General features: G+C 44.5%; 1 protein-coding gene across 8 annotated transcripts in view; it reads left to right on the top strand.

Annotated features, from left to right (window-relative positions):
- The window catches only part of TRIP4 (thyroid hormone receptor interactor 4), a 101,351-nt gene that overhangs the window by 48,381 nt on the left and 28,770 nt on the right, over window positions 1-24,200 (top strand). For all 8 annotated transcript variants that reach the window (XM_017347962.3, XM_008268896.4, XM_002718101.5 and 5 more), the window contains 4 exons: window positions 4,514-4,643; window positions 9,517-9,732; window positions 15,050-15,176; window positions 21,853-22,040. In XM_017347962.3, the coding sequence (XP_017203451.2) occupies window positions 4,514-4,643; window positions 9,517-9,732; window positions 15,050-15,176; window positions 21,853-22,040 (661 nt within the window). The remainder of the gene's footprint in view (window positions 1-4,513; window positions 4,644-9,516; window positions 9,733-15,049; window positions 15,177-21,852; window positions 22,041-24,200) is intronic.

A 24,200-nucleotide genomic window follows, 5' to 3' on the forward strand; every position in this document is an offset into this window, starting at 1 on the left:
GAATAGAATGATCAGGTGCAAGGAATGATGACAGATTGAAAAGAAAAAACCTAGGCAAAGCGTGTATGTTTTTGAAAGTTAAGAAGGCTGGCCGGCGCCATGGCTCAATAGGCTAACCCTCCACCTGCAGCGCCGGCACCCCCGGTTCTGGTCGGGGCTCCAGATTCTGTCCTGGTTGCCCCTCTTCCAGTCTAGCTCTCTGCTTTGGCCCGGGAGTGCAGTGGAGGATGGCCCAAGAGCTTGGGCCCTGCACCTGCATGGGAGACCAGGAAGAAGCACCTGGCTCCTGGCTTCGGATCAGCATGGTGTGCCGGCCGCAGCGGCCATTGGAGGGTGAACCAATGGCAAACGGAAGACCTTTCTCTCTTTTTCTCTCACTGTCCACTCTGCCTGTCAAAAAAAAAAAAAAAAAAAAAAAGTTAAGACTATATCACACTGAACAACAAAATAGATAATTATGGTATTAGATTATGAACCAAAGAATAGAGTTAACATTCACAAGACCATCTTCATATAAATGAGTGACTGAATGCACTAAGCATTTGGGAAGAAGGGACCACTCTTTCTTTGAGAAGAAGTCTGATAAATAAAGTAGGAGACGTGAGGATAATAGAAAAATGACCAGTAGAATATCACAGTAGTAATTGCTATAGGCAATAATGGATGCTGAAATTGTTGGATGAAAATTTAATAATGAGAGATTGACAAGATCATGAAAGATAATACTGAAGAAATGTCACAGATTGGAGTAGACTAAGGAGAAATGACAACTAAATGTGATGTGGATCCTGAACTGGATATTAGAATAGAGAAATGAGAGTGATGAGAGAAGTGTAAAATCCATCTATAATTTAGTTGGTAGTATGGTAATGATGTTCATTTCTTAGAACTGATAAGACATTAACTCTCTTAAATCTTTTATACTTGAAAAACACCTAACAAAAGTAGTTAAGGATATTTTTAGGGGCCAGTGTTGTGGTGTAGCTGGTTAAGTCACAGTTTGTGAGGCCAGCATCCCATTTCAGTGCTGATTTTCAGTTCTAGAAGCTCTGCTTCTGATCTAGCTTCCTGCTAATGCATCTGAGAAAGCAGCATGTGATGGTCCAAGTATCTGGTGCCCTGCTACCCATGTGGGAGACCTCTCTGTCTCTCTTTCACTCTGCCTTTCAAATAAATAAATAGGATTTTTAAAAAGATTTATTTATTTACTTTTAAAGTCCAAATTACAGAGAGAGAGGGAGAGAGAGAGAAATCTTCTGTCTGCTGGCTCACTCTCCAGATGGCTACAATGACCAGTGTTAGGCCAGGTTGAAGCCAGAAGCCTGGAACTCCATCCAGGTCTCCCACGTGGGTGGTTGGGGCCCAAGTACTTGCACCATCCTCTGCTGCTTTTCCTAGGCCATTAGCAGAGGGCTGGATTGGAAGTGGAGCAGCTGGGACATGAACTGGTACCCATATGGGATGCTGGTGTTGCAGGTGGTGACTTTACCTGATATGCCACAATGCCAGCCCCAAATAAGGATAAAAAGAAAAACAATATAGTCCTTATGTCCTACTTAGGCAAATATTTTAATTTGTTTTACCTTAGTTCAAACTTGGTTTTTTTTTTTTTATTTGTTTATTTATTTGAAAGAGAGAAAGACAGACAAGGGAGAGATATACCATCTACTGGTTTGCTCCCCAGTTTCCCATAACAGCCAGGAACGGTCTCACACTAGGTCTCCCATGTAGGTAGCAGGGACCCAGCCACTTGGTCAGTGACAGACTGTCTCATAGCGTGTGCGTTAATAGGAAGCTAGAAGCAGTTGTGGTGTCAGAACTCAAACACAGGATCATGACATGGGATGTAGGCGTCTCAAAAGCCTTCTTCATTGCTGTACCAAATACCACCCTGTTTTTGTTTTATATAGACAGATTGGTTAGCATTATAAAATGGCAATCACAAAGTGTAAACTTTATGATTCCATTTTTTCAGTTAATATTTCACAACTAAGTTTCTATATTGCTATATATTATTCATATTTATTTTTAGTGGCTAAAAACAGCCTTTTAACTTGATTTGTTATAATTGCAGGTTTTTTGTTTGTTTTTGACAGGCAGAATTAGACAGAGAGAGAGAGAGAGAGACAGAGAGAAAGGTCTTCCTTCCGTTGGTTCACTCCCCAAATGGCCTCTACGCCCGGCGCACTGCGCCGAATTGAAGCCAGGAGCCAGGCACGTCCCCCTGGTTTCCAACGCAGGTGCAGGGCCCAAGCACTTGGGCCATCCTCCACTGCCTTCCCGGGCCACAGCAGAGAGCTGGACTGGAAGAGGAGCAACTGGGACAGAATCCGGCACCCCAACCGGGACTAGAACCCAGAGTGCTGGTGCCGCAGGTGGAGAATTAGCCTAGTGAGCCACGGTGCTGGCCTGTTTTTTTTTTTTTTTTTTTTTGTTTGTTTGTTTTTAGATTTATTTGAAAGGCAGAATTACAGAGAAGCAGAGGCCGAGAGAGAAAGAGAGAGAGATAGGGGTCCTCTATCCACCGGCTCACTCCCCAAATGGCTGCAATTTCTGGAGCTGGGCCAATCTGAAGCCAGAAGCCAGGGGCTTCTTCCGGTTCTCCTATGTGTGTGCAGGGGCCCAAGGACTTGGGCCATCTTGTGCTCCTTTCCAGGCCATAGCAGAGAGCTGGCTCAGAAGTGGAGCAGCCGGGACTCTAACTGGCACACATATGGGATGCTAGCACTGCGGCGGCGGCTTTACCTGCTACTCCACAGCGCCGGCCCCAATAAATCTTTAAAAAATTATTTATTTTATTCAAAAGGCAGAGTTACAGAAAGAAAGGCTGAGACAGAGATCTTCCATCTGCTGATTCATTCCCCAAATGACCTCATCAGCCAGGGCTGGGCCAGACCAAAGTAAGGAGCCAGGAGCTTCATCTGGATGTCCCACAGGGGTGGCAGGGGCTTAGGACTTAGGCCATCGGTCCTCCCGGATACATCAACAGGGAGCTAGATCGGAAGTAGAATAGCTGGGACTGGAACTGGCACCCATATGGGATGCTGGTGCCATAGGAAACTGTTTAACCCAGTACACCACAGCACCAGCCGTGTTTCTACTTTCTAATTCCTAACTGAATGAACTCAGTAAATTTATTATCATTTCTGAACTCCAGTATCCACATGTGTAAAGCAAAGATAATACAAACTGTCTTACAGGGCTATTGTAAGAATTAAATAATATGGTTTATATTGTTTCTTAGTATCATCTACTAGGTGCTCATTAATTATTCACTTATGCCCTTCTCTTGAAATTTTTCTCATTTTCATTTGAGAGGTGGAAAGAAACACAGCCAGCAAGAGCCCCCATCTGTTAGTTCATTCTTCACATGCCCACAACATTCCAGGCTGGGTCAATCTGAAGCCAGGAGCTAGCCACTCAATCTAGTTCTCCCGCATGGGTGGAGGAAAACCAGTTACTTGAGCCATCACTGCTTCCCAGGGTCTGCATTTTTTTTTTTTTAAGATTTATTTTATTTATTTGAAAGGCAGAGTTAGAGACAGACAGATCTTCTATCTGCTAGTTCACTCCCCAAACATCCACATAGCTGGGGCTGGGCTAGGCCAAAGTCAGGAGCCAGGAACAACTTCTGAGTCTCTTAACAGGATGCAGGGGCCCAAGCTTTTGGGCCGTCCTCCATAGTTTTCCTAGGTGCATTAGCAGGGAGCTGGATGGGAAGTGGAACAGCTGATACTTGAATCGGCACCTATATGGGATGCCGGAGTTGCAGGCGGCAGCTTAACCTGTTACACCACAGCGCTGGCTCCGCCAGAATCTGTGTTGGCAGTAAGCTGGAGTCAGAAGCCAGTCACACTCTGATATAGGATGAAAGCACCCTAAACTCTAGGCAAAACACTTTTATAAGGCATTTTTATGCTGTGTTGTTAATCTTTGTTTTGTTTATGCTGTGTTGTTAATGTTGGTTAATCTTTGTGGTCAAATTTTTTTTAAAAATTTACTTATTTGAAAGGGAGAGAGAGCTGTCATCTGCTGGTTCACTCTCCCAAATGGCTGCAACTGCCAGAGCTGGGCCAGGCCAAATCCAGGAGCCAGGCACTCTATTGTAGTCTCCCTTATGGGTGGCCTTTGGACCATCATCCTACGCTATCCCAGGCACATTAGCAGGGAGCTGGATCAGAAGTGGAGCAGCTGGCACTCAGTTCAGCTTTTCACCATGGGATGCTATCATCCCAAGCAGCAGCTTAACCCACTCTGCCACAACACCAGCCCCAATCCAAATTTCTAAAAGGGAAGAAAAGGACCCTAATATTTATTGAGAACTGATTATGTGCCAAACACTACTTGATGTTTTCCAGGTAAGGCCTAGCCTGTGTGATTGTTTCTTTTCCATTGAAATGAGTATCTCAGGCCATCTGGCCAGAATGAGACATGTAGATATTTTGTTCTTTGCTGCACATTAATGCAACTAATTTGTTTGGCTGACACCTTTGATTTCCATATTGAATTTCAGGGGCAGACAACTCTGTAAAGATGGACATCTCTTCCCAAGACCTTCTTCCTCATCAAGAATTACGCATTAAGTCTGGTCTGGAGAAGGCTATCAAGCATAAGGATAAACTGTTGGAGTTTGACAGAACTAGGTATGACAGAGTAACAGACGCTACCACTAGTCCACAGATTCTGGCCATTAAAATATTGTTTTGATACTTGATACCAAAGGTGGTGTGTGAAAGGGTTTTCAGCAAAAGTGCTGGATGTTTTACTTAGCAGGCCTACCTCTTATTTTTTAATCCATGTTTCATTAAGATAGGCTCCCACCAAGAAAATCCCATCATGTAGCATTTTTTGATTCTTGGCAAAAATGCTGATGTAATCCCTGGACAGCTGATTTGGGTTGACAGAATTCCACACTTGTTCCATTTGCAGTCATTCATTCATTCAATCAACACAGATAGTTAAGCATCCCTTAACTAGAGGGGTATAGTTTGAAAATGCATCATTGCATGAACATCATGGAGTGTACTTACACAAACCTAGATGATATAGTCTATTATACATCTAGACCATATGGAATATATATATATATATATATATGGTACAGTGTATTACATATGGGGCCAGGATGTGCAAAACAACAAAAATGGAGCACAAGAAGAAATGATGCAATCAAGAGACACAGCACTCATAAGATGTATGAATCTGCTTCAGACTTAACGTGGCGTACTGTTGTATGATAAACTTTTTTTCTTCGTTGAAGCAATACTCTAATTATAAAAGTATGATGATATAAATAGATAATATAGTAATATTGTTTATTATCAAGCATTATATATTCTACCTAATTGTATGTGCTATATTTTTACATGACTGGCAGTATAGTAGATTTATAGATATGTGAGTAATACTTTATGCTGTCACATTACAATGGCTTCAGTGTCATTAGGTGATAGGAATTTTTTGGCTGTGTTACAGTCTTATGGACCACCATTGTATGTATATGTGGTCTGTCACTGACCGAAACACCATTTTGGGACACACTGCTATACTATAGACCCTACCATTCACTAACTACCAAGTTAGGGAATTTGATAATTGCCTCTGGGAGAGCCTAGATAATGTCATGCCCTAAGAAAGCTTGATTTACTCTTCCCTTTCCCTTTTTTTTTTTTTTTTAAGATTTATCCATTTATTTGACAGGCAGACTTATAGAGAGGCAGAGGCAGAAAGAAAGAGGTATTCCATCTGCTGGTTTACTCCCCTAATGGCTGCAACTGTCAGAGCAAAGCCGATCCGGAACTAGGAGCCAAGAGCCTCCCTCCAGGTCGCCCAGGCAGGTGCAGAAGCCCAAAGACCTGGGCCATCTTCCACTGCTTTCCCAGGCCACAGCAGACAGCAGAATTGGAAGTGGAGCAGCTGGGACTTGAACCAGCACCCATATGGGATGCTGGTACTGCGGGTGGTAGCTGTACCCACTACACCACAGTGCCGTCCCCTTTCTCTCCCTTTGATACTACATTTCTTTTATTTATTTATTTATTTATTTTGACAGGCAGAGTTAGACAGTGAAAGAGAGAGAGACAGAGAGAAAGGTCTTCCTTCCGTTGGTTCACCCCCCAAATGGCCGCTAAGGCCGGCGTGCTGTGCCAGTCTGAAGCCAGGAGCCAGGAGCTTCCTCCTGGTCTCCCATGCGGGTGCAGGGCCCAAGCACTTAGGCCATCCTCCACTGCACTTCCGGCCACAGCAGAGAGCTGGACTGGAAGAGGAGCAACCGGGACAGAATCCGGTGCCCTGACCGGGACTAGAACCTGGGGTGCCGGCGCCGCAGGTGGAGGATTAGCCAAGTGAGCCACGGTGCTGGCCCTACACTACATTTCTTTTCTGATTCAATAATCGGTATCAAAATGTCCTGAAATCCAGTCCAGCTCTCTGCTGTGGCCCAGGAAGGCAGTGGAGGATGGCCCAAGTGCTTGGGCCCTGCACCCGCATGGGAGACCAAGAGGAAGCTCCTGGCTCCTGGCTCCGGATTGGCGCAGCATGCCGGCCTTAGCGGCCATTGGGAGGTGAACAGTGGAAAAGGAAGACCTTTCTCTCTGTCTCTCTCTCTCACTGTCCACTCTGCCTGTCAAAAAAAATTTTTTTTTAAATGTCCTGAAATTTTCTTTCTTTCTTTCTTTTTAACATTTATTTATTTGAGAGGCAGAGTTACAGACAGAGGGAGGGAGACAGAGAGAGAGGTCTTTCATCTGCTGGTTCACTCCCCAAATGGCCACAATGACTGGAGCTGAGTTGATCTGAAGTCAGGAGCAGGAACTTCTTCCAAATCTCCCACATGGGTGCAGGGGCCCAAGCACTTAGGCCATCTTCCACTGCTTTCCTAGGCCGTTTCCATGGAGCTGGATGGGAAGTAGAGCAGCCGGAACTCAAACTGGTGCCCATATGTTATGTCAGCGCTGCAAGCAGAGGCTTAACCTACGCCACTGCACTGGGCTCAATAATTTCTGGATGATACTTAATATGTTCCCTTCTTACATAATCATGGGAATCTATGAGGGTCCCTAGACCTCAGAGCTCTTACTTATTGTAACTAACCTGGAAGCCTATTCCTGGCATTACAATCCTTTGGTGAGACACCCTTACTGGTTCCAAACCATTTGCTCTAAATATATGAGATAGAATTTGGAAAGCTATTCCTTAAGAATGGCCATCACATGATGTGTGAATTCTGTTCATTCTTAACCCTTTAAGTGTCTCATTTGGTCCTATTCAGTAAAACTTGTCATTAGAAATATAATGTATTTCTTCATAAACACAAACTAGAAAATGGCCTCCCCTGTTAATGTTGCTGCTTTGCTGGTGTGTTCAAGGGTATTAATTTCATTATCTAGGTTTGAAACTGATCTTATTAACATAAGACCAATTTCTTTCTGAGTCTCTTCAGCTTTCTACCCTATTTTTTAAAAAAATTATTTTATTTTTATTTGAAAAGCAGAGTTACAGAGAAAGAGAGAGAGGGAGGGAGAGAGAGAGAGAAAGAAAGAGAGGTCTTCCACCTGCTGGTTCACTCCCCAAATGGCTACAATGGCCAGGGCTGTGCCAGGCTGAAGCCAGGAGCTAATAGCTTCATCCAGGTCTCCCACGTGGGTACAGGGGCCCAAGAACTTGAACCATCCTCTGCTGCCTCCCCAGGCACATTAGCAGGAGACTAGATATGAAGTGGAGCAGCCAAAACTTGAACTAGCACTCTTACAGGATGCTGATGCAGGTGGCAATTTAAATCACTATACTACAACACTGGCCCCTCTATTGTCCTTTTTTTCTTCTTTTAAGATTTGTTTATTTAGTTGAAAGGCAGAGCTACAGAGAGGCAGAGGCAGAGAGAGAGAGAGAGAGAGAGAGATCTTCCATCTGCTGGTTCACTCCCCAAATGGCTGCACAGCTGGAGCTAAGCTGATCCAATGTCAGAAGCTAGAAGCTTCTTCCAGGTCTCCCATGTGGGTGCAGGGGCCCAAGGACTTGGGCCATCTTCCCAGGCCACAACAGAGAGCTGGATTGGAAGTGCAGCAGCCAGGACTCAAACTAGCACCCATATGGGATACTGGTACTGCAGGCAGTGGCTTTACCCACTACGCCACAGTGCCAGCCCCTACTCTACTTTTTTTATTATTATTATTTTTATTTGACAGGTAGAGTTATAGACAGTGAGAGAGAGAGACAGAGAAAGGTCTTCTTCCATTGGTTCATTCCCCAAATGGCTGCTACGGCTGTTGCTGCGCCGATCCGAAGCCAGGAGCCAGGTGCCTCTTCCCAGTCTCCCATGCGGATGCAGGGGCCCAAGCACTTGGACCATCTTCCACTGCCCTCCCGGGCCACAGCAGAGAGCTGGACTGGAAGAGGAGCAACCGGGACTAGAACCTGGTGCCCATATGGGATGCTGGTGCCACAGGCAGAGGATTAACCAAATGAGCCATGGCACCCGTCCCCCCTACTCTACTTTTAAAAAAGCTTCAGATCAGTGCAGCTCTGGCCATTTTGGCCCACTGGGAAATGAACCAGCGGATGGAAGACCCCTCTCTCTCTCTCTTTCTCTCTCTCTCTCTCTGCCTCTCCTTCTCTCTGTGTAATTCTGACTTCCAAATAAATAAATGAAAAAAAAAAAAAAAAAAAAAAAGAGTGGCAGGGACCCAACTGCTTAAGCTATTGCTTCTTGTCTCCCAGGCTGTGAATTAGCAGGAAGTTGGAATTGGGAGCAGAGCTGGGATTCAGGCCAAGGCGGCACTTTGGCGAAGTGCAGTAAAGCCATGGCCTGCAGTACTGTCATCCCATTTGGGCACCAGTTTGAGTCCTTGCTGCTCCACTTTCATTCCAGCTCCCTTCTAATGCATCTAGGAAAGCAGCAGAAGATGACCCAAGTGCTTGGGCCCCTGCACTAATAAGGTAGACCTGGATGAAGCTCCTGGTTCCTGGCTTCAGCCTGGAACAAACCCCATCTTTGCTGCCATTTGGGGAGTAAACCAGCAAATGAAAGATTTTTTTTTCTCTTTCTCTCTGTCACCCCCACAGCCCCTATCTCTCCTTCTCTCTAATTTGCCTTTCAAATAAATAATAAATCTTTAAAAAAAGTGTCGCACCTAGCATCCTTTTTTTTTTTTTTTTTTTTTTTTTTTTTTTTTTTTTTATGGCTACCATGTTACCAGCTAATAGCAACATCCAAGGCTGGATTGGGCCCAATGCCAGAAGCCAAGAGCTTCATCTAGGTCTCCCATATGGGTTCAGGGGCCCAGCACTTGGACCATCTTCCACTGCTTTCCCAGATGCCTTAGCAGGGAGCTGGATGGGAAGTGGAGAACCCAGGACTTGAACCAGTGTCTATATGGGATACCAGCATGACAGGCAGCAGCTTTACCTGTATATCAGACAATAACCTCCATAACAGAAGAGTAAGCTCCCTTGAAACAGTTCCTAGTAGGCTGTCCTTTTCAATAGACCTAATTGCCATGTGCTTTTTTTTCTTAGCATTCGAAGGACCCAAGTCATTGATGATGAGTCAGATTACTTTGCCAGTGATTCTAACCAGTGGTTGTCCAAAGTTGAGCGGGAAGCTCTGCAGAAACGAGAGGAAGAGTTGAGAGAGCTTCGACATGCCTCTCGACTCTCTAAGAAGGTCACCATTGACTTTGCAGGTCGGAAGATCCTGGAAGAAGAAAATCCACTAGCAGAGTATCACAGCAGGTAAGTGAGTGGTGCCAGAAACAGTCTGAAAGAAGAGTAGGTTGACTGTAAAGGGTTTTCTTTCTCTAATAGATCTGTTTTGGTGATTTATAAAATAAAATGTTTATTTGGAATAGGAAACATGTAGGAGTAGCTAAGGAATTTTGAAAATTAACAGTGAAGGGAATTTCTCTTATTAGATGGTTACTGTTACTTTTTTAAAATTAATTTATTTATTTGAAAGAGTTACACAGAGAGAGGAGAGGCAAAGAGAGAGAGGTCTTCCATCTATTGGTTCACTCCCCAGTTGGCTGCAATGGCTGGAGCTGTGCTGATCCCAAGCCAGGAGCCGGGAGTTTCTTCCGGGTCTCCCACATAGGTGCAGGGGCCCAAGTACTTGGGCCATCTTCTACTGCTTTCCCAGGACATAGCAGAAAGCTGGATAGGAAGTGGAGTAGCTGCGACTCGAACCAATATCCATATAGGATGCTGGTACTGCGGGTGGCCTCTTTATCTGCTTTGCCACAGCACTGGCCCCTAAAAACTTTTTTAAATAAGGTACTGTTTAGACATAAGAATAGATCAATAAACAATAAGGTTTAGAAAGAGACCAGTATATTTACATTGTGTTTATATATATATGTTTGTATATGAATTTAATAATCAATTAAGCTAACTTGAGATATTTATTATTTGAAGGGCAGAGTCACAGAAAGAGAGAGACAGACAGACAGAAAGAGAGAAACAGAGAGAGACAAATAGATCTTCCATCCACTGGTTCAATTCCTAAATGGCCACCTGACTGGGTTTGGGCCAGGCCAAAGCCAGGAACCTGGAATTCCATCTGGGCCTGCAATATGGGTGGCACGGGTACAAGGACTTGGATCATCTTCTGCTGCCTTCCCAAGCACATTAGCAGGGAGCTGGCTCAGAAGCAGAGTATCCAGAACTCGAACTGGCACTCATATGAAATGCCGGCAGATTCACTTGCTGTGCTACTTCACTGGCCAGTAAAGCCAACATTTTTAAGCAGTAAGGACAGGATTAAATATGTGACGTTGGAGTGATTGACCACTGATTTGGGAGAAAAAATTACATCTATACTGCAAACCATACTATGATAATAAACTTGGCTAAAGAGTTCCATGTGGGAGCAGCATTGTGGCAGTGCAGGTTAAGTCACCTCCTGCAGTGCCGGCATCCCCCGGCATCCTATATGGGTGCCAGTTTGTGTCCTGGCTGCTCCACTTCTGGTCCAGCTCCCTGTTGCAGGCATTTGGGAAGTGAACCAGTAGAGAAGACCTCTTGGTCTCTGTCTCTTGTGTATCTTTTTTTTTTTTTTTTTTTTTTTTTTGGACAGGCAGAGTGGACAGTGAGAGAGAGAGACAGAGAGAAAGGTCTTCCTTTTGCTGTTGGTTCACCCTCCAATGGCCGCCGTGGCCGGCACGCTACGGCCGGCGCATCACGCTGATCTGGAGCCAGGTGCTTCTCCTGGGCTCCCATGGGGTGCAGGGCCCAAGCACTTGGGCCATCCTCCTCTGCACTCCCGGGCCATAGCAGAGAGCTGGCCTGGAAGAGGGGCAACCAGGACAGAATCCAGGGCCCCGACCGGGACTAGAACCCGGTGTGCTGGCGCCACAAGGCGGAGGATTAGCCTAGTGAGCCACGGCACCGGCCTGTTGTGTATCCTTTCAAATATAAAAATAAATTTTAAAAAAATTATAAAAATAAGGGGTTGGTGTTGTAGCATAGTGGATAAAGCCACTACTTGTGATGCTGGCCACCCATATGAGGGACAGTTCGTGTCCTGGCTCCTCCACTTCCAATCCAGCTCCCTGCTGATAGCCTGGGGAAAGCAGCAGAAGATGGCCCAATTATTTGGGCCACTGTCACTTATATGGCAGACCTGGATGAAGCTCCTGGCTCCTGGCTTCGGCCTCACTCAGCCATGGCCATTGCAGCCATCTGAGGAGTGGATAGAAATCTGTTTCTTTCTCTCTGTCTCTTCCTTTCTATCTGTAACTCTGACCTTAAAATAAATAAATAAATATTTAAAAAATTATTTAAATAAAATGATAGAACCAATATACTATGTGACTCCTACTATGCAATGGTTGGCAGAGTTAGAAGAGAGGAAGGAGTAAGTGGGTGGAACACAAAGGATTTTTTTTTTTTTAAAGATTTATTTTATTTATTTGAAAGAGTTACAGAGAGAGGTAGAGACAGAGAGAGAGGTCTTCCATCCGCTGGTTCACTCCCCAGATGGCCGCAATGGCCGGAGCTGCGCCGATCCAAAGCCAGGAGCCAGGAGCTTCTTCCGGACCTCCCATGTGGTTGCAGGGCCCAAAGACTTGGGCCCTTTTCTACTGCTATCCCAGGCCATAGCAGAGAGCTGGATTGGAAGAGGAGTAGTCGGGACTAGAACTGGCGCCCATATGGGATGCTTTAGGCCAGGGCATTAACCCACTGCATCACAGCGCTGCCCCAACACAGAGGTTTTTTAAGGTAGTGAAACTAATTTTTTATACAACTATACTTGTAACTATATGTCTATATGAATTTGTCCAAACTCATAAAATGTACAACACCAAGAGTGAGTTCTAATATAACTGGTTTTTGGTGGTGATGATGTGCCAGTGTGGGTCCGTCAGTTGTAATGAATGTATCATACTTGTGGGGAATATTGATCGCAAGAGGCTTTATAGGTTTGGAGACTGAGGCTATATGGGAAATCTGTGTATCTTCCTCTTGATTTTGTTATTAACCTAAAACTGCTATAAAAATAAAGCCTTTAACAACCAAAAAATGGTACGTTCTTTTACAGGAGAAATTGGGCAATATCTTAGAATTTAAATTGTGCATACTTTTTGACTTATCAGTGTACACTTATTAGTGTACACACTGGTTATCAAGATGAAAATTTCTTCTTTTCTTGCAAACAGATTTTTTTTAATTTTTATTTATTTTAAGATTCTATTTATTTATTTGACAGGAAGAATTACAGACAGTGAGAGAGAGACAGAGAGAAAGGTCTTCCTTCTGTTGGTTCATTCCCCAAATGGCTGCCACGGCCGGCACTGTGCCGATTCAAAGCCAGGAGCCAGGTGCTTCCTCCTGGTCTCCCATGCGGGTGCAGGGGCCCAAGCACTTGGGCCATCCTTCACTGCCTTCCTGGGCCACAGCAGAGAGCTGGACTGGAAGAAGAGCAACCGGGACTAGGACCTGGTGCCTATATGGGATGCTGACACCGCAGGTGGAGGATTAGCCAAGTGAGCCATGGCGCCGGCTCCGCAGATTTTTTAAATACTCATTTTAACACATCAAAATTATATTTAATCATAATTTTTATTCACATTTCCTTTAGTTATATGCTAGTATGCTTAAGCATTCTAGAAATGTATTGCTTAGCTGTTTGTATTATCCCTTTTACAGATTCTAGAGTTCTGTATATCTGCCTCTACACTGTGTCTCAAATCTGTTTCCTTCCTTCAAATCCTACTGTCTTCTTGTTATTACAGACTTGTCTCATGCCTCAAATTCTTTTTTTTTTTTTTTTTTTTTTTTTTTTTGGCTTCATGCCTTTGTTTCTGCTTTTCCCTCAGTTTGAGAATCCTCTCCCTTGCACTGACTTGATACGACCTGTGGATTGATGGGACAGTAACCCCCAGTGGGGTTGTGCCTCACGGTGATTATCACTGCCCTTCACGTGGGGTTTAGCATCTGTGTAGCTTAAACCTGCCACTAGGGGCAAAGCTTCTTAAAGGCAGGAACTATGTCCTCTAGCCTTTTAAGTTGCATTACATCTAAGAGATTCCTAATGAAATATATTTGAATTGAATTCAAAGTCAAATTCAGCCTTTTCTGTTTTCATTGTGTTGTGCCTCAAAATTATCTTTATCATCATCCACAAATGTTTGTCAAGCATTCAACAGGGTCATGGAATACAGCAGCAAATAACATAGAGCTATAGAATTGAATAAGACAGGGTTACTGTGGGGCCTCTTAGAAACCAATAGGGCCGGCGCCGCGGCTCACTAGGCTAATCCTCCGCCTAGCGGCGCCGGCACACCAGGTTCTAGTCCCAGTCGGGGCGCCGGATTCTGTCCCGGTTGCCCCTCTTCCAGGCCAGCCCTCTGCTGTGGCCAGGGAGTGCAGTGGAGGATGGCCCAGGTGCTTGGGCCCTGCACCCCATGGGAGACCAGGAAAAGCACCTGGCTCCTGGCTCCTGCCATCGGATCAGCGCGCTGCGCCGGCCGCAGCGCGCCGGCCGCGGCAGCCATTGGAGGGTGAACCAACGGCAAAGGAAGACCTTTCTCTCTCTCTCTCTCTCACTGTCCACTCTGCCTGTCAAAATAAAAAAACAAAAAAAAAAACAAAAAAAAAAAAACAATAGGAAGGGCTGGTGCTGCGGTATATTGGGTAAAGCAGCCGCTTGAGGTGCCAGCATCCTATATGGGTGCTGGTTCGAGTCCCGACTGCTCCACTTACAATCCAGCTCTCTGCTATGGCCTAGGAGAGCAGTAGAAGATGACCCAAGTGCTTAGGCCCTTGCACCCACATGGGAGACCTGGAAGAAGCTCCTGGCTCCTGGCTTCGGATCGGCACAACTCTGGCCGTTGCAGCCATTTGGGGGGTAAACCATCTGGGGAGTGAACCAGCAGATGGAAGACCTCTCTCTCTCTGGCTCTGCCTCTCTGTAACTCTGCGTTTCAAATAAATAAATAAATCTATTTAAAAAAATAAAACAATAGTATTGCACAATCTTTAGAAGAAGCCTGCCACATTCTTTTATAGGTTTACAGTCAAATACCCAAATCCAGCAGTAGGGTAGGCACAGGGTAACCTGGGATGTATCCAATGATTACTTAGCAGGGCATTAGAGAAAGGAGGAAGGACTTTTATATTGGGCCCTTGAGGGCCTCTCTAGAACTTCTTAAACTTGAAGGAAGAATGAAATTCAGATAAGTATGGAGGAATGGAAAGTACTCCTTAGTAGATAGAGGAGTAACTTGTAGGGGTATACTGAATACATAAGCTGGGTAGAGTACTCTTCTGTGTGTCAGGATATTTCTAGGCAGCTTTTCTACTATTTGCATGTTTAGTGATCTTATTAAATGGATGAATGATTACCTGTTTTCTTGATGTTCTACAACTTTTACTAATACACATTCCTTAGGGTTTTTGGTATGAAGAGAAAGAAGTTGGAGTGGGAAACAGGAAATATTATCCATGGACTTTGAATTCCAGATGTTACTACTGTTTTAGGTTGTTGGTAAGTAAGGACATTCTGAGCACAGAACATTATCAATTATTGCATCCTTTTGGTTTGTTACCACAGACTAGATGAGGCAATACAGGCCATTGCCAATGGAACTTTGAACCAGCCACAGATCAAATTGGATAGATCTTCTGAAGACCCTTTGGGAGTTTTGGTGAATCCCAACCTGTACCAGCCCCCTCCCCAGGTTAGTGGACCTTTGCTTTCATGGATAATAAGATAAGTTTGACCTTGAATACTTCTTCTCCAAATGTGTCTGTTCCAAAGTCTTTTTTTTTTTTTTTTTTTTTGACAGGCAGAGTGGATAGTGAGAGAGAGAAACAGAGAGAAAGGTCTTCCTTTGCCGTTGGTTCACCCTCCAATGGCCGCCACCGCTGGCGTGCTGCGGCCGGCACACCGCGCTTATCCGAAGGCAGGAGCCAGGTGCTTCTCCTGGTCTCCCATGGGGTGCAGGGCCCAAGCACTTGGGCCATCCTCCACTGCACTCCCTGGCCACAGCAGAGAGCTGGCCTAGAAGAGGGGCAACCGGGAAAGAATCCGGGGCCCCGACCGGGACTAGAACCCGGTGTGCCGGCGCCGCTAGGTGGAGGATTAGCCTATTGAGCCACAGCGCCGGCCCCAAAGTCTTTAAATACCAAATCTACTCTGAACACACCTGCAAAACTTATTTTCTGGCCCAATTTATTCTACTTTTTTTTTTTTTTTTCAGCACTTCTGACCTGTCTTTTCTGAGTGTTTCCCAAAAGAAGTTTTTGTTAAATACCACAGAAATGTAGACAATGACCTCATGGTCTTCTCTTCTATTTTTTATGAATATGAGTAGTCCTGTAGAATGCTGTTTTAAAAATATTTATTAATTCAGTCATTGTTGTCATTCATTTTTCTATCAAATACATTGAGTATCTGCCATGGACAAACACACTAGTAAATGATCAATCAGTGACTCTGTCCTCAAAGAGCTCACAAACTCATAGGGGAAAAGATATTCATTAGCAGTGGGCCAGTGTCATTTCACAACTGGTTAAGTTACCACCCTGTGGCACTGGCATCCATGTGTGCACTGGTTCAAGCGCCAGCTGCACCACTTCCAATCCAGCTCTTTGCTAATGTACCTGGGAAAACAGAATTTGGCTTAAGTACTTGGGCCCCTGCCAGTCATGTAGGAATGAGAATTGAGTTTCAGGCTCCTGGCTTTGGCCTGGCCCAACCAAGGCCATTTTGGCCATTTGGGGAGTGAACCAGCAAATGGAAAATCTCTCTCTCTGTGTTGCCCCTTTTCTCTCTGGCACTCTGCTTTTCAAATAGATAAATGAACCTCTTTTTAAAAAATTGTATAAGCAGCTCTATTATTAATAGAGTGTAAATAAAGTAGTCTGGAAACCTGAAAGAGAGATAGACTACTTCCAGTTGAGGGAAACCAAAGAGGTTTTCATAAGGAAGCTTGCATTCATCAAAAGTAAATATTCAATAAAATTAATGTTTGTGGATGTTGGAAAAATACTATAGGTAGAATGAACTGTAGGAACAAAGAAGGCATGTGCATATGAAGACATAGGAGAGGTGTGTGTGTGTGTGTGTGTGTGTGTGTGTGTATGTATACATAATAGTGAATATAGGCTACCCAGCTAGAATTTCTAAAATGGATTATCATGAGAAGTAGAATAGGTTAGGTAGTTAGGACCAGATCTCTTAAGATCTTAATGTTTAGAAAGGAAGTTTTAATGTTTTTATTTGATAAATAAATGTGAGCCATAGAAAGTTAAGCAGACAGATGCAGTCAGAGTAATGCTGTGAACTGCTTACCTGGAGACATTCATTCAGCACTGTCTGTGTGCCAGCTTCTGTGCTAGCTACTGAGAAATTAAAAGATAAAGACCTAACTTCTGTCTTTAAGGACTTCAAGGTTATGGGAAGATGTGTATGAATATAATTCTTTTAAGTTAGTTGTTAGAATAGATATATATCATAGATACAGTAAGACTTTAGAATTTTTATAAATCTGCTGGAAGAGTTTTAAAAGAAACAGTGTTTGAGAGGAGACTTAAGGGGTGCCTGGGAATTTCCAAGCAGACAAATCTGGGAAGAGAATTCCAGGCAGAAGGTACAACATGTGCAAAGGCTCAGCAGTTTGAGAGCACTATGAGTCTGGGGGCCTCACACGTGATAAAATATGGTTATGGATGGTGGTTGTATTCATTTCCTAGGACTGCCCTAACAAATTACCACAAACTGGGTTAATGAAGACATTAGAAACTTATTCTCTTTTAACTGGAATATAGAAGTCCAAATCAAGATCTTGACAGGGCCACATTCCCTCTGAAGGCTTTGCAAAAGAATGCTTCCTTATCTCTTTCAATTTCTGGTGGCCTCAGGCATCTCTTGGCTTGTAGCTGCATCATTCCAGTCTCTGCCTCTATATTGATGGGGCCTCTTCCCTTTGTCTGTTTCTGTGTCTTCTCTAGCGTTAGATTTAGGGTCATCATAATCCAGAGTGACTTCATCTTAACTTGATTATATCTACAAAGGTCATACTCATAGATTGCATAAATTTCAGAGGGATACCACTCAACCTCATACAGTAGGAGCAACGCCTGATCGTGAAGGTCCTTATGTCTCATGCATTCAAGTTTTATCCTAAAATAGGCAAGGAGGAGTCCTTAATGAGTTTTAAATTGAAGAATTGTAACAGAAGATTAGCATGACTTCCATGCCTTTGTAGAGAATGAATTAGAAGGAAAGGTAACAATAGAAAAAGGAAGTTTACTATGAAGTTTATTGCAGTAGCACATGGGGAGATGATGCGGGCCTCAGTTAGTGTTATAATAGTAAGAGGACAGTAGAGAGTTATTTGAAGACTAAAGATAGGGGTTGGTGTTGTGGCACAGCAGGTTGACTGTCACCTGCAATGCATCCCATTTGGAAGCCGGTTTGAGTCCCAGCTGCTTCACTTCCATTCTGGCTCCCTGCTAATGGGAAAGCAACAAAAGATGGCCAAATATTGGGCCCCGGCACCCAAATAGGAGATCCAAATGGAGTTCTTGGCTCTTGGCTTCATTCTGGTTCAGCCCCAGCTATTGTGGCCATTTGGAGAGTGAACCAGCAACTAGAAGATCTCCCTCTCTCTCCCTGTCTGTAACTCTGCCTTTCAAATAAATCTTAAAAAAAAAAAAAAAAGACTAAAAATGCAGATGAGAATAGTTAGCAAGTTCTGTAATAGTATTACTGAAAGACAGTGAGGACTTAATTTAGGAAAATGGCTGTGTGATTAGCGACAAGAGCCATAGTAGAGATTGAATAAAGATTTGGTGCCTCAGGATTATTCAGATACCAACATTTTCATGAAATCACTTATTTCCCCCATGCTTGCAATTTTTTTCCTATGTCCCCACATAAGTACTTCTTTCCCTAGTTATTATGTGTGTCTTCCACTAAGATTATAAGTTGCTTGAAAGCAGGAACCATATCTTTCTCATATTCTGTGTGTCTCTCTAGTGTATGTGCTTTTCACATAGTTAAGTACTCTATAAATGTATTTTTTTAAAGATTTATTTTATTTATTTGACAGGCAGAGTTACAGAGAGAGGTAGAGACAGAGAGAGAGGTCTTCTATCTGCTGGTTCACTCCCCAGATGGCCGCATGGCTGGAGCTGTGCCAATCTGAAGCCAGGAACCGGGAGCTTCTTCCAGGTCCGCCACATGAGTGCAGGAGCCCAAGGACTTGGGCCATCATCTACTGCTTTCCCAGGCCATTGCAGAGAGCTGGATGGGAAGTAGAGCAGCCAGGACTTGAACAGGCGTCCATATGGGATGCTGGAGCTTCAGGCCAGGGCGTTAACCCGCTGAACCACAGCGCCGGCCCCTCTATAAATATATTTTTACACTTGATCTTAGCCAAAAGGCCGAGAAGCGATCTATAAATGTATTTTTAAAGATATGACTTGGTCAATGAGATTCATAAAATTTTACCATGGAAAGATTCTTAGAAACTTATATCATCTGGCCAGTGCCGTGGCTCAATAGGCTAATCCTCCGCCTGCGGCGCCACCACACTGAGTTCTAGTCCTGATCAGGGCACCAAATTCTGTCCCGGTCGCTCCTCTTCCTGTCCAGCTCTCTGCTGTGGCCCAGGAGGGCAGTGGAGGATGGCCCAAGTCCTTGGGCCCTGCACCTGCATGGGAGACCAGGAGAAGCACCTGGCTCCTGGCTTCAGATCAGCACGGTGCGCCGGCCGCAGCACGCCGACCGCAGTGACCACTGGGGAGTGAACCAATGGAAAAAGGAAGACCTTTCTCTCTCTCTCTCTCTCACTGTCCACTCTACCTGTCAAAAAAAAAAAAAAAAAAAGAAAAAAAGAAACTCATATCATCTAACCTCATCCTTTTACATTTGAGGAAACTGACAACTTTTGAATTTAAATGATTGCCTAGGACCTCCAGACTTCCAGTCTAGCATGTTTTTTTTCCCGTAAATTTCTTATTTAAAATTAAGATAATTAAGATTCTTTTCTTTATTTATTTTTTTGAAAGTCAGAGTTACACAGAGAGAGAAGGAGAGACAGAGAGAGAGAGAGAGATCTTCCATCTGCTGGTTCACTCCCCAGTTGGCTGCAGTGGCCAGAGCTGCACCAATCTGAAGCCAGGAGCCAGGAGCTTCTTTCAGGTCTCCCACGTGAGTGGAGGGGCCCAAGGACTTGGGCTGTCCTTCACTGCTCTCCCACTCCATAGTAGAGAGTTGGATTGGAAGTAGAGCAGCCAGGACTTGAACTGGCACTTGTATGGAATGCTGGCACTTCATGCAGCGGTCTTACCCACTATGCCACAGCTCCGGCTCCACTATTTATTTATTTTTAAGTTTTGAAGCACTTGGTCTTCTGGCTCTGGAAGAAACATTAACCTCTGTTATTCTCTCACTGAACTCTTGCCAAGACTCCTCATTCTCCTGTAATTACCTGTAACCTGTAATTCTCCATTCCCTTTACATAGTGGGAGCCTTGTTTCAGTAGTGCCCCATCCTCTTTTCCAGGGTACAAGTTGTTCATTTCAGGGTAAGAGAATACTTTATGTATCCAATAGTCATAATTGCTACCTCTGGTGGCCTTTGTTTTTGTTTGGCTTTGTTATGCTGCCAACATGTGACTCTGTCTCTAAGCACACGAGGAATTAGGGGCAAAATGTTGAACTTTCATTGGACTGATGCAATTACATTGGAAACTTACCGAGAATTCAATATGATTCATTAATAAGCATGAAGTGGGTCCAGCATTGTGGCACAACAGATTAAGCTACTGCCTGTGACATCAGATTCCATATCAGAGTGCTGGTTCAAGTCCTGGCTGCTCCACCTCTGCTCTTGCTCCCTGCTGTTGTGCCTGGGAAAACAACAGAAGATGGCTCAAGTAGTTGGATCCCTACACCCACATGAGGGACCCAGATAAGTTTCTGGCTCCTGGATTCAGCCTGGCCCTGCCCAGGCGTTACAGACATTTGAGGAGTGAACTAGCAGATATTATTATTATTATTTTTTTTTGACAGGCAGAGTGGACAGTGAGAGAGAGAGAGACAGAGAGAAAGGTCTTCCTTTGCCGTTGGTTCACCCTCCAATGGCCGCCGCGGCCGGCGCGCTGCGGCCGGCGCAGCGCGCTGATCCGATGGCAGGAGCCAGGAGCCAGGTGCTTTTCCTGGTCTCCCATGGGGTGCAGGGCCCAAGCACCTGGGCCATCCTCCACTGCACTCCCTGGCCACAGCAGAGGGCTGGCCTGGAAGAGGGGCAACCGGGACAGAATCCAGCGCCCCAACCGGAACTAGAACCCGGTGTGCCGGCGCCGCTAGGCGGAGGATTAGCCTAGTGAGCCGCGGCGCCGGCCTGAACTAGCAGATAAAAGATCTCTTTCATTGTCTCTCCCTCTATCTCTGACGCTCTGCCTTTGAAATACTTTTTTTTTTTTTAAGATTTATTTATTTATTTATTTATTTGACAGAATTACAAAGAGAGATCTTCCATTCACTGGTTCACTCCCCAAATGGCTGCAACCACCAGGGGTGGTCCAAGCCGAAGCCAGGAGCCAGGAGCTTTATCCATGTCTCCCATGTGCATGTTGGGACTCAAAGACGTGAGTCGTCTTCTGCTTCTTTTCCAGGTGCATTAGCAGGGAACTGGATCTGAAGTGGAGCAGCCGGGACTTGAACTGGTGTCCTCATGGGATGCCAGCGTCGCATGCAGCACAACTTAACTTGCTGTGCCACAGTGCTGGCCCCTCAAATAAATTTCAAAAAAGCTAAAGAATGAGGGCCAGAGCTGTGGTGCACACATCAGCCACATCAGCATCCCATATGAGCACCAGTTCATGTCCCCACTGTTCCTCTTCCAATCCAGCTCTCTGCTTATGGCCTGGAAAAACAGTGGAAGATGGCCCAAGTGCTTGGGCCCCTGCCCCCTTGTCTGTCTGTAACTCTACATCTCAAATAAATAAGTAAAAAATTTTAAAAAAGAATGAAGTAGAAATAATTAAGCTCTTTTGGTCTGATGTTTGTACTGAATTGGAAGCAGAGTAGTCAGCACTCAAACCAGCACTCCCATATAAGATGCAGGCATCCCCGGCAGTGACCTGACCCACCAAACCATGACATCCGCCCCGCCAGTTGCCCTCAGCTGGGATCCTACTACATTTACTCTATTCTATACTTTTAGCCTTATTTTTGAAAAATGGATGGATTTTCCTAAAATGTTTCCAGTATGATTTCCTTGTTATTATCAGTCATCACATTTTGTCCCTTACCTCAAGTTTTTCTCTTGTCAGACAAAACTATATGTGAGTTTTTTTGTTGTTGTTGTTTTTTTTTTTTTTTTTTTTTTTAACTGTATAGTGGGTTGATCATACATGTGCAGCCTCACAGAAGAAGGCTTTCCATTCAGCAAGATTGGGATCAGAGTTCAACTTACATCAGCATCAGCTACGAATCCAGGATGAAGAATTTCAGGAAGGCTTTGATGGTGGCTGGTGCCTTTCTATGCATCAGCCGTGGGCTTCTTTACTTGTCAGAGGAATTAAAAGGTAAGAACAGAAATGAGTCTTTAGGTGAAATACCTTAGAGTGACATAAACTTGATTTAGAATTATCAACTGGAATTAGTGATGATTTAAAAAAAAATATTTATTTATTTATTTGAAAGGCAGAGTTCCAGGGAGAGAGGGAGAGAGATCTTCCATTACTGGCTCACTCCTGAAATGCCACAACAGCCAGAGCTGGACCAGGCCAAAGCCAGAAGCCAGGCACTTCATGCAGGTCTCCCAAGTAGGTGGCAAAAACCCAGACACTTGGGCCATCTTCTGCTGCTTTTCCCAGGCCATTAGTAGGAAGCTGGATCACAAGTGGAACAGCAGGGATTTGAACCAGCGCCTATGTGGGATGACAGCATCACAGGCAGCCTGCCTTACTGGCTACACTAAAATGCTGGCCCCAGCATTTTTGATTTCAGATTCACTTAGGAGAAGGCAAGCTCTTTAGTTTTCTACTTTGCAAAAAGGAAGACACCTAAATTACAGAGAATTAAATCAGAAAAGCAGACATCTGAGGGCTTGCTTGTTCTGGAGAAGCAGGTTCACGTCTTTATGCAAATTGTTATGTGGTGAGCCCATGATATATATTTTTTTGCTTCTTTCACTTTTAATTACAACATACTCATTTTTCCTTATTTAACTGTTAGAATTATATATGCCTGGCAATGTCTTAACTCAAAACTGTAAAAATGTCTTATATCTAAAAAGAATTTTAGTTTTCATGGCAATAGCTCTATGAAATAAATATAGCCAGTGTTATTACAAACAAGGACATGGAGGCAGGCAAAGGTCAAGTAGATGGCTCTGACTTACAAGCTATTTCATGGCAGAGATGGAGCTAGAGTTCAGGTTTCTTTTTCTTTTTCTTTTTCTTTTTTTTAAAGATTTATTTATTTATTTGAAAGTCAGAGGTACACACAGAGGAGAGGCAGAGAGAGAGAGAGAGAGAGAGAGAGGTCTTCCATCCGATGGTTTACTCCCCAATTGGCTGCAATGGCCAGAGCTACGCTGATCCGAAGCCAGGAGCCAGGAGTTTCTTCCGGATCTCCTGCGCAGGTACAGGGGCCCAAGGACTTGGGCCATTCTCTACTGCTTTCCCAGGCCATAGCAGAGAGCTGGATCGGAAGAGGAGCTGCCAGGACTAGAACCGGCACCCATATGGGATGCCTGCGTTTTAGGCCAGGCTGTTAACCCACTGCACCACAGCACCGGCCCCAAGTTCAGGTTTTCTAAGTGTTTTTTTCATTCTGTGCAGTCTTCAGTCATTTCCCAACTTTCCTGAAAGAAAAATTATCCGATTTATAACAGTCTCATTTCTACTTCATTGGTTCTCTGTTACCTGTAACTTTCCTGTGTGTGTGTGTGTGTTTGTGTGTGTTTAAGGAATTGATTCGTGCTTGTTCAGTATGGTTTCTTGTTTCTTTTTTCTTTTCTTTCTTTCTTTCTTTTTTTTTTTTTTTTTTGAAATTGATTTATTTATTTCAGAGGCAGAGTTACAGAGCAAGGGAGAGACACAGACAAAGAGACACAGAGAGAGAGAGGTCTTCTATCTATTGGTTTACTCCCCCAGTGGCCATAACAGCCAGAGCTGGGTCTATCCAAAGCCAGGAGCCAGGATCTTCTACCTGTACATGTGTGCAGGGTCCCAAGCACTTGGGCCATTTTCCACTGCTTTGCCAAGCTATTAGCAGGGAGCTGGATTTGAAGTGGAGCAGCTGGGACTTGAACCAGCACCCATATGGGATGCAAGCATGGCAGGTAGAGGATTAACCTACTACAGCGCAGCACTGGCCCCATCGCTTTCCTCTTGTAGTAAGTTGCACTACACTCCTCTTCTTGGATGTCAGGCTGTGTTGCTTTGGCTCTTAATTATAGTGCCATTAGAACAAATGTGGGGCAGGCTTTGTTGCACAGTGGGTTAAGCTGCCTCTTGGAATGCCTTTATCCCATGCTAGAGTACCTAATTTAAGTTCCAGCTACTCTACTTCTAATTCAGCTTCTTGCTCATGTGGCTAGGAGACAGCAGATGATGGCTCAAGTACTTGGGTTCCTGCCACCCATGTGGGAGATGCTGCTGGAGTTCCAGGCATATGGCTTCAACCTGGCCTACCCCTGGCTCCTGTGAGCTCTGGGAGTGAACCAGCAGATGGAAGAT

This window comes from Oryctolagus cuniculus, chromosome 12, assembly GCF_964237555.1.
Source record: "Oryctolagus cuniculus chromosome 12, mOryCun1.1, whole genome shotgun sequence".
NCBI classification, from domain to species: domain Eukaryota; kingdom Metazoa; phylum Chordata; class Mammalia; order Lagomorpha; family Leporidae; genus Oryctolagus; species Oryctolagus cuniculus.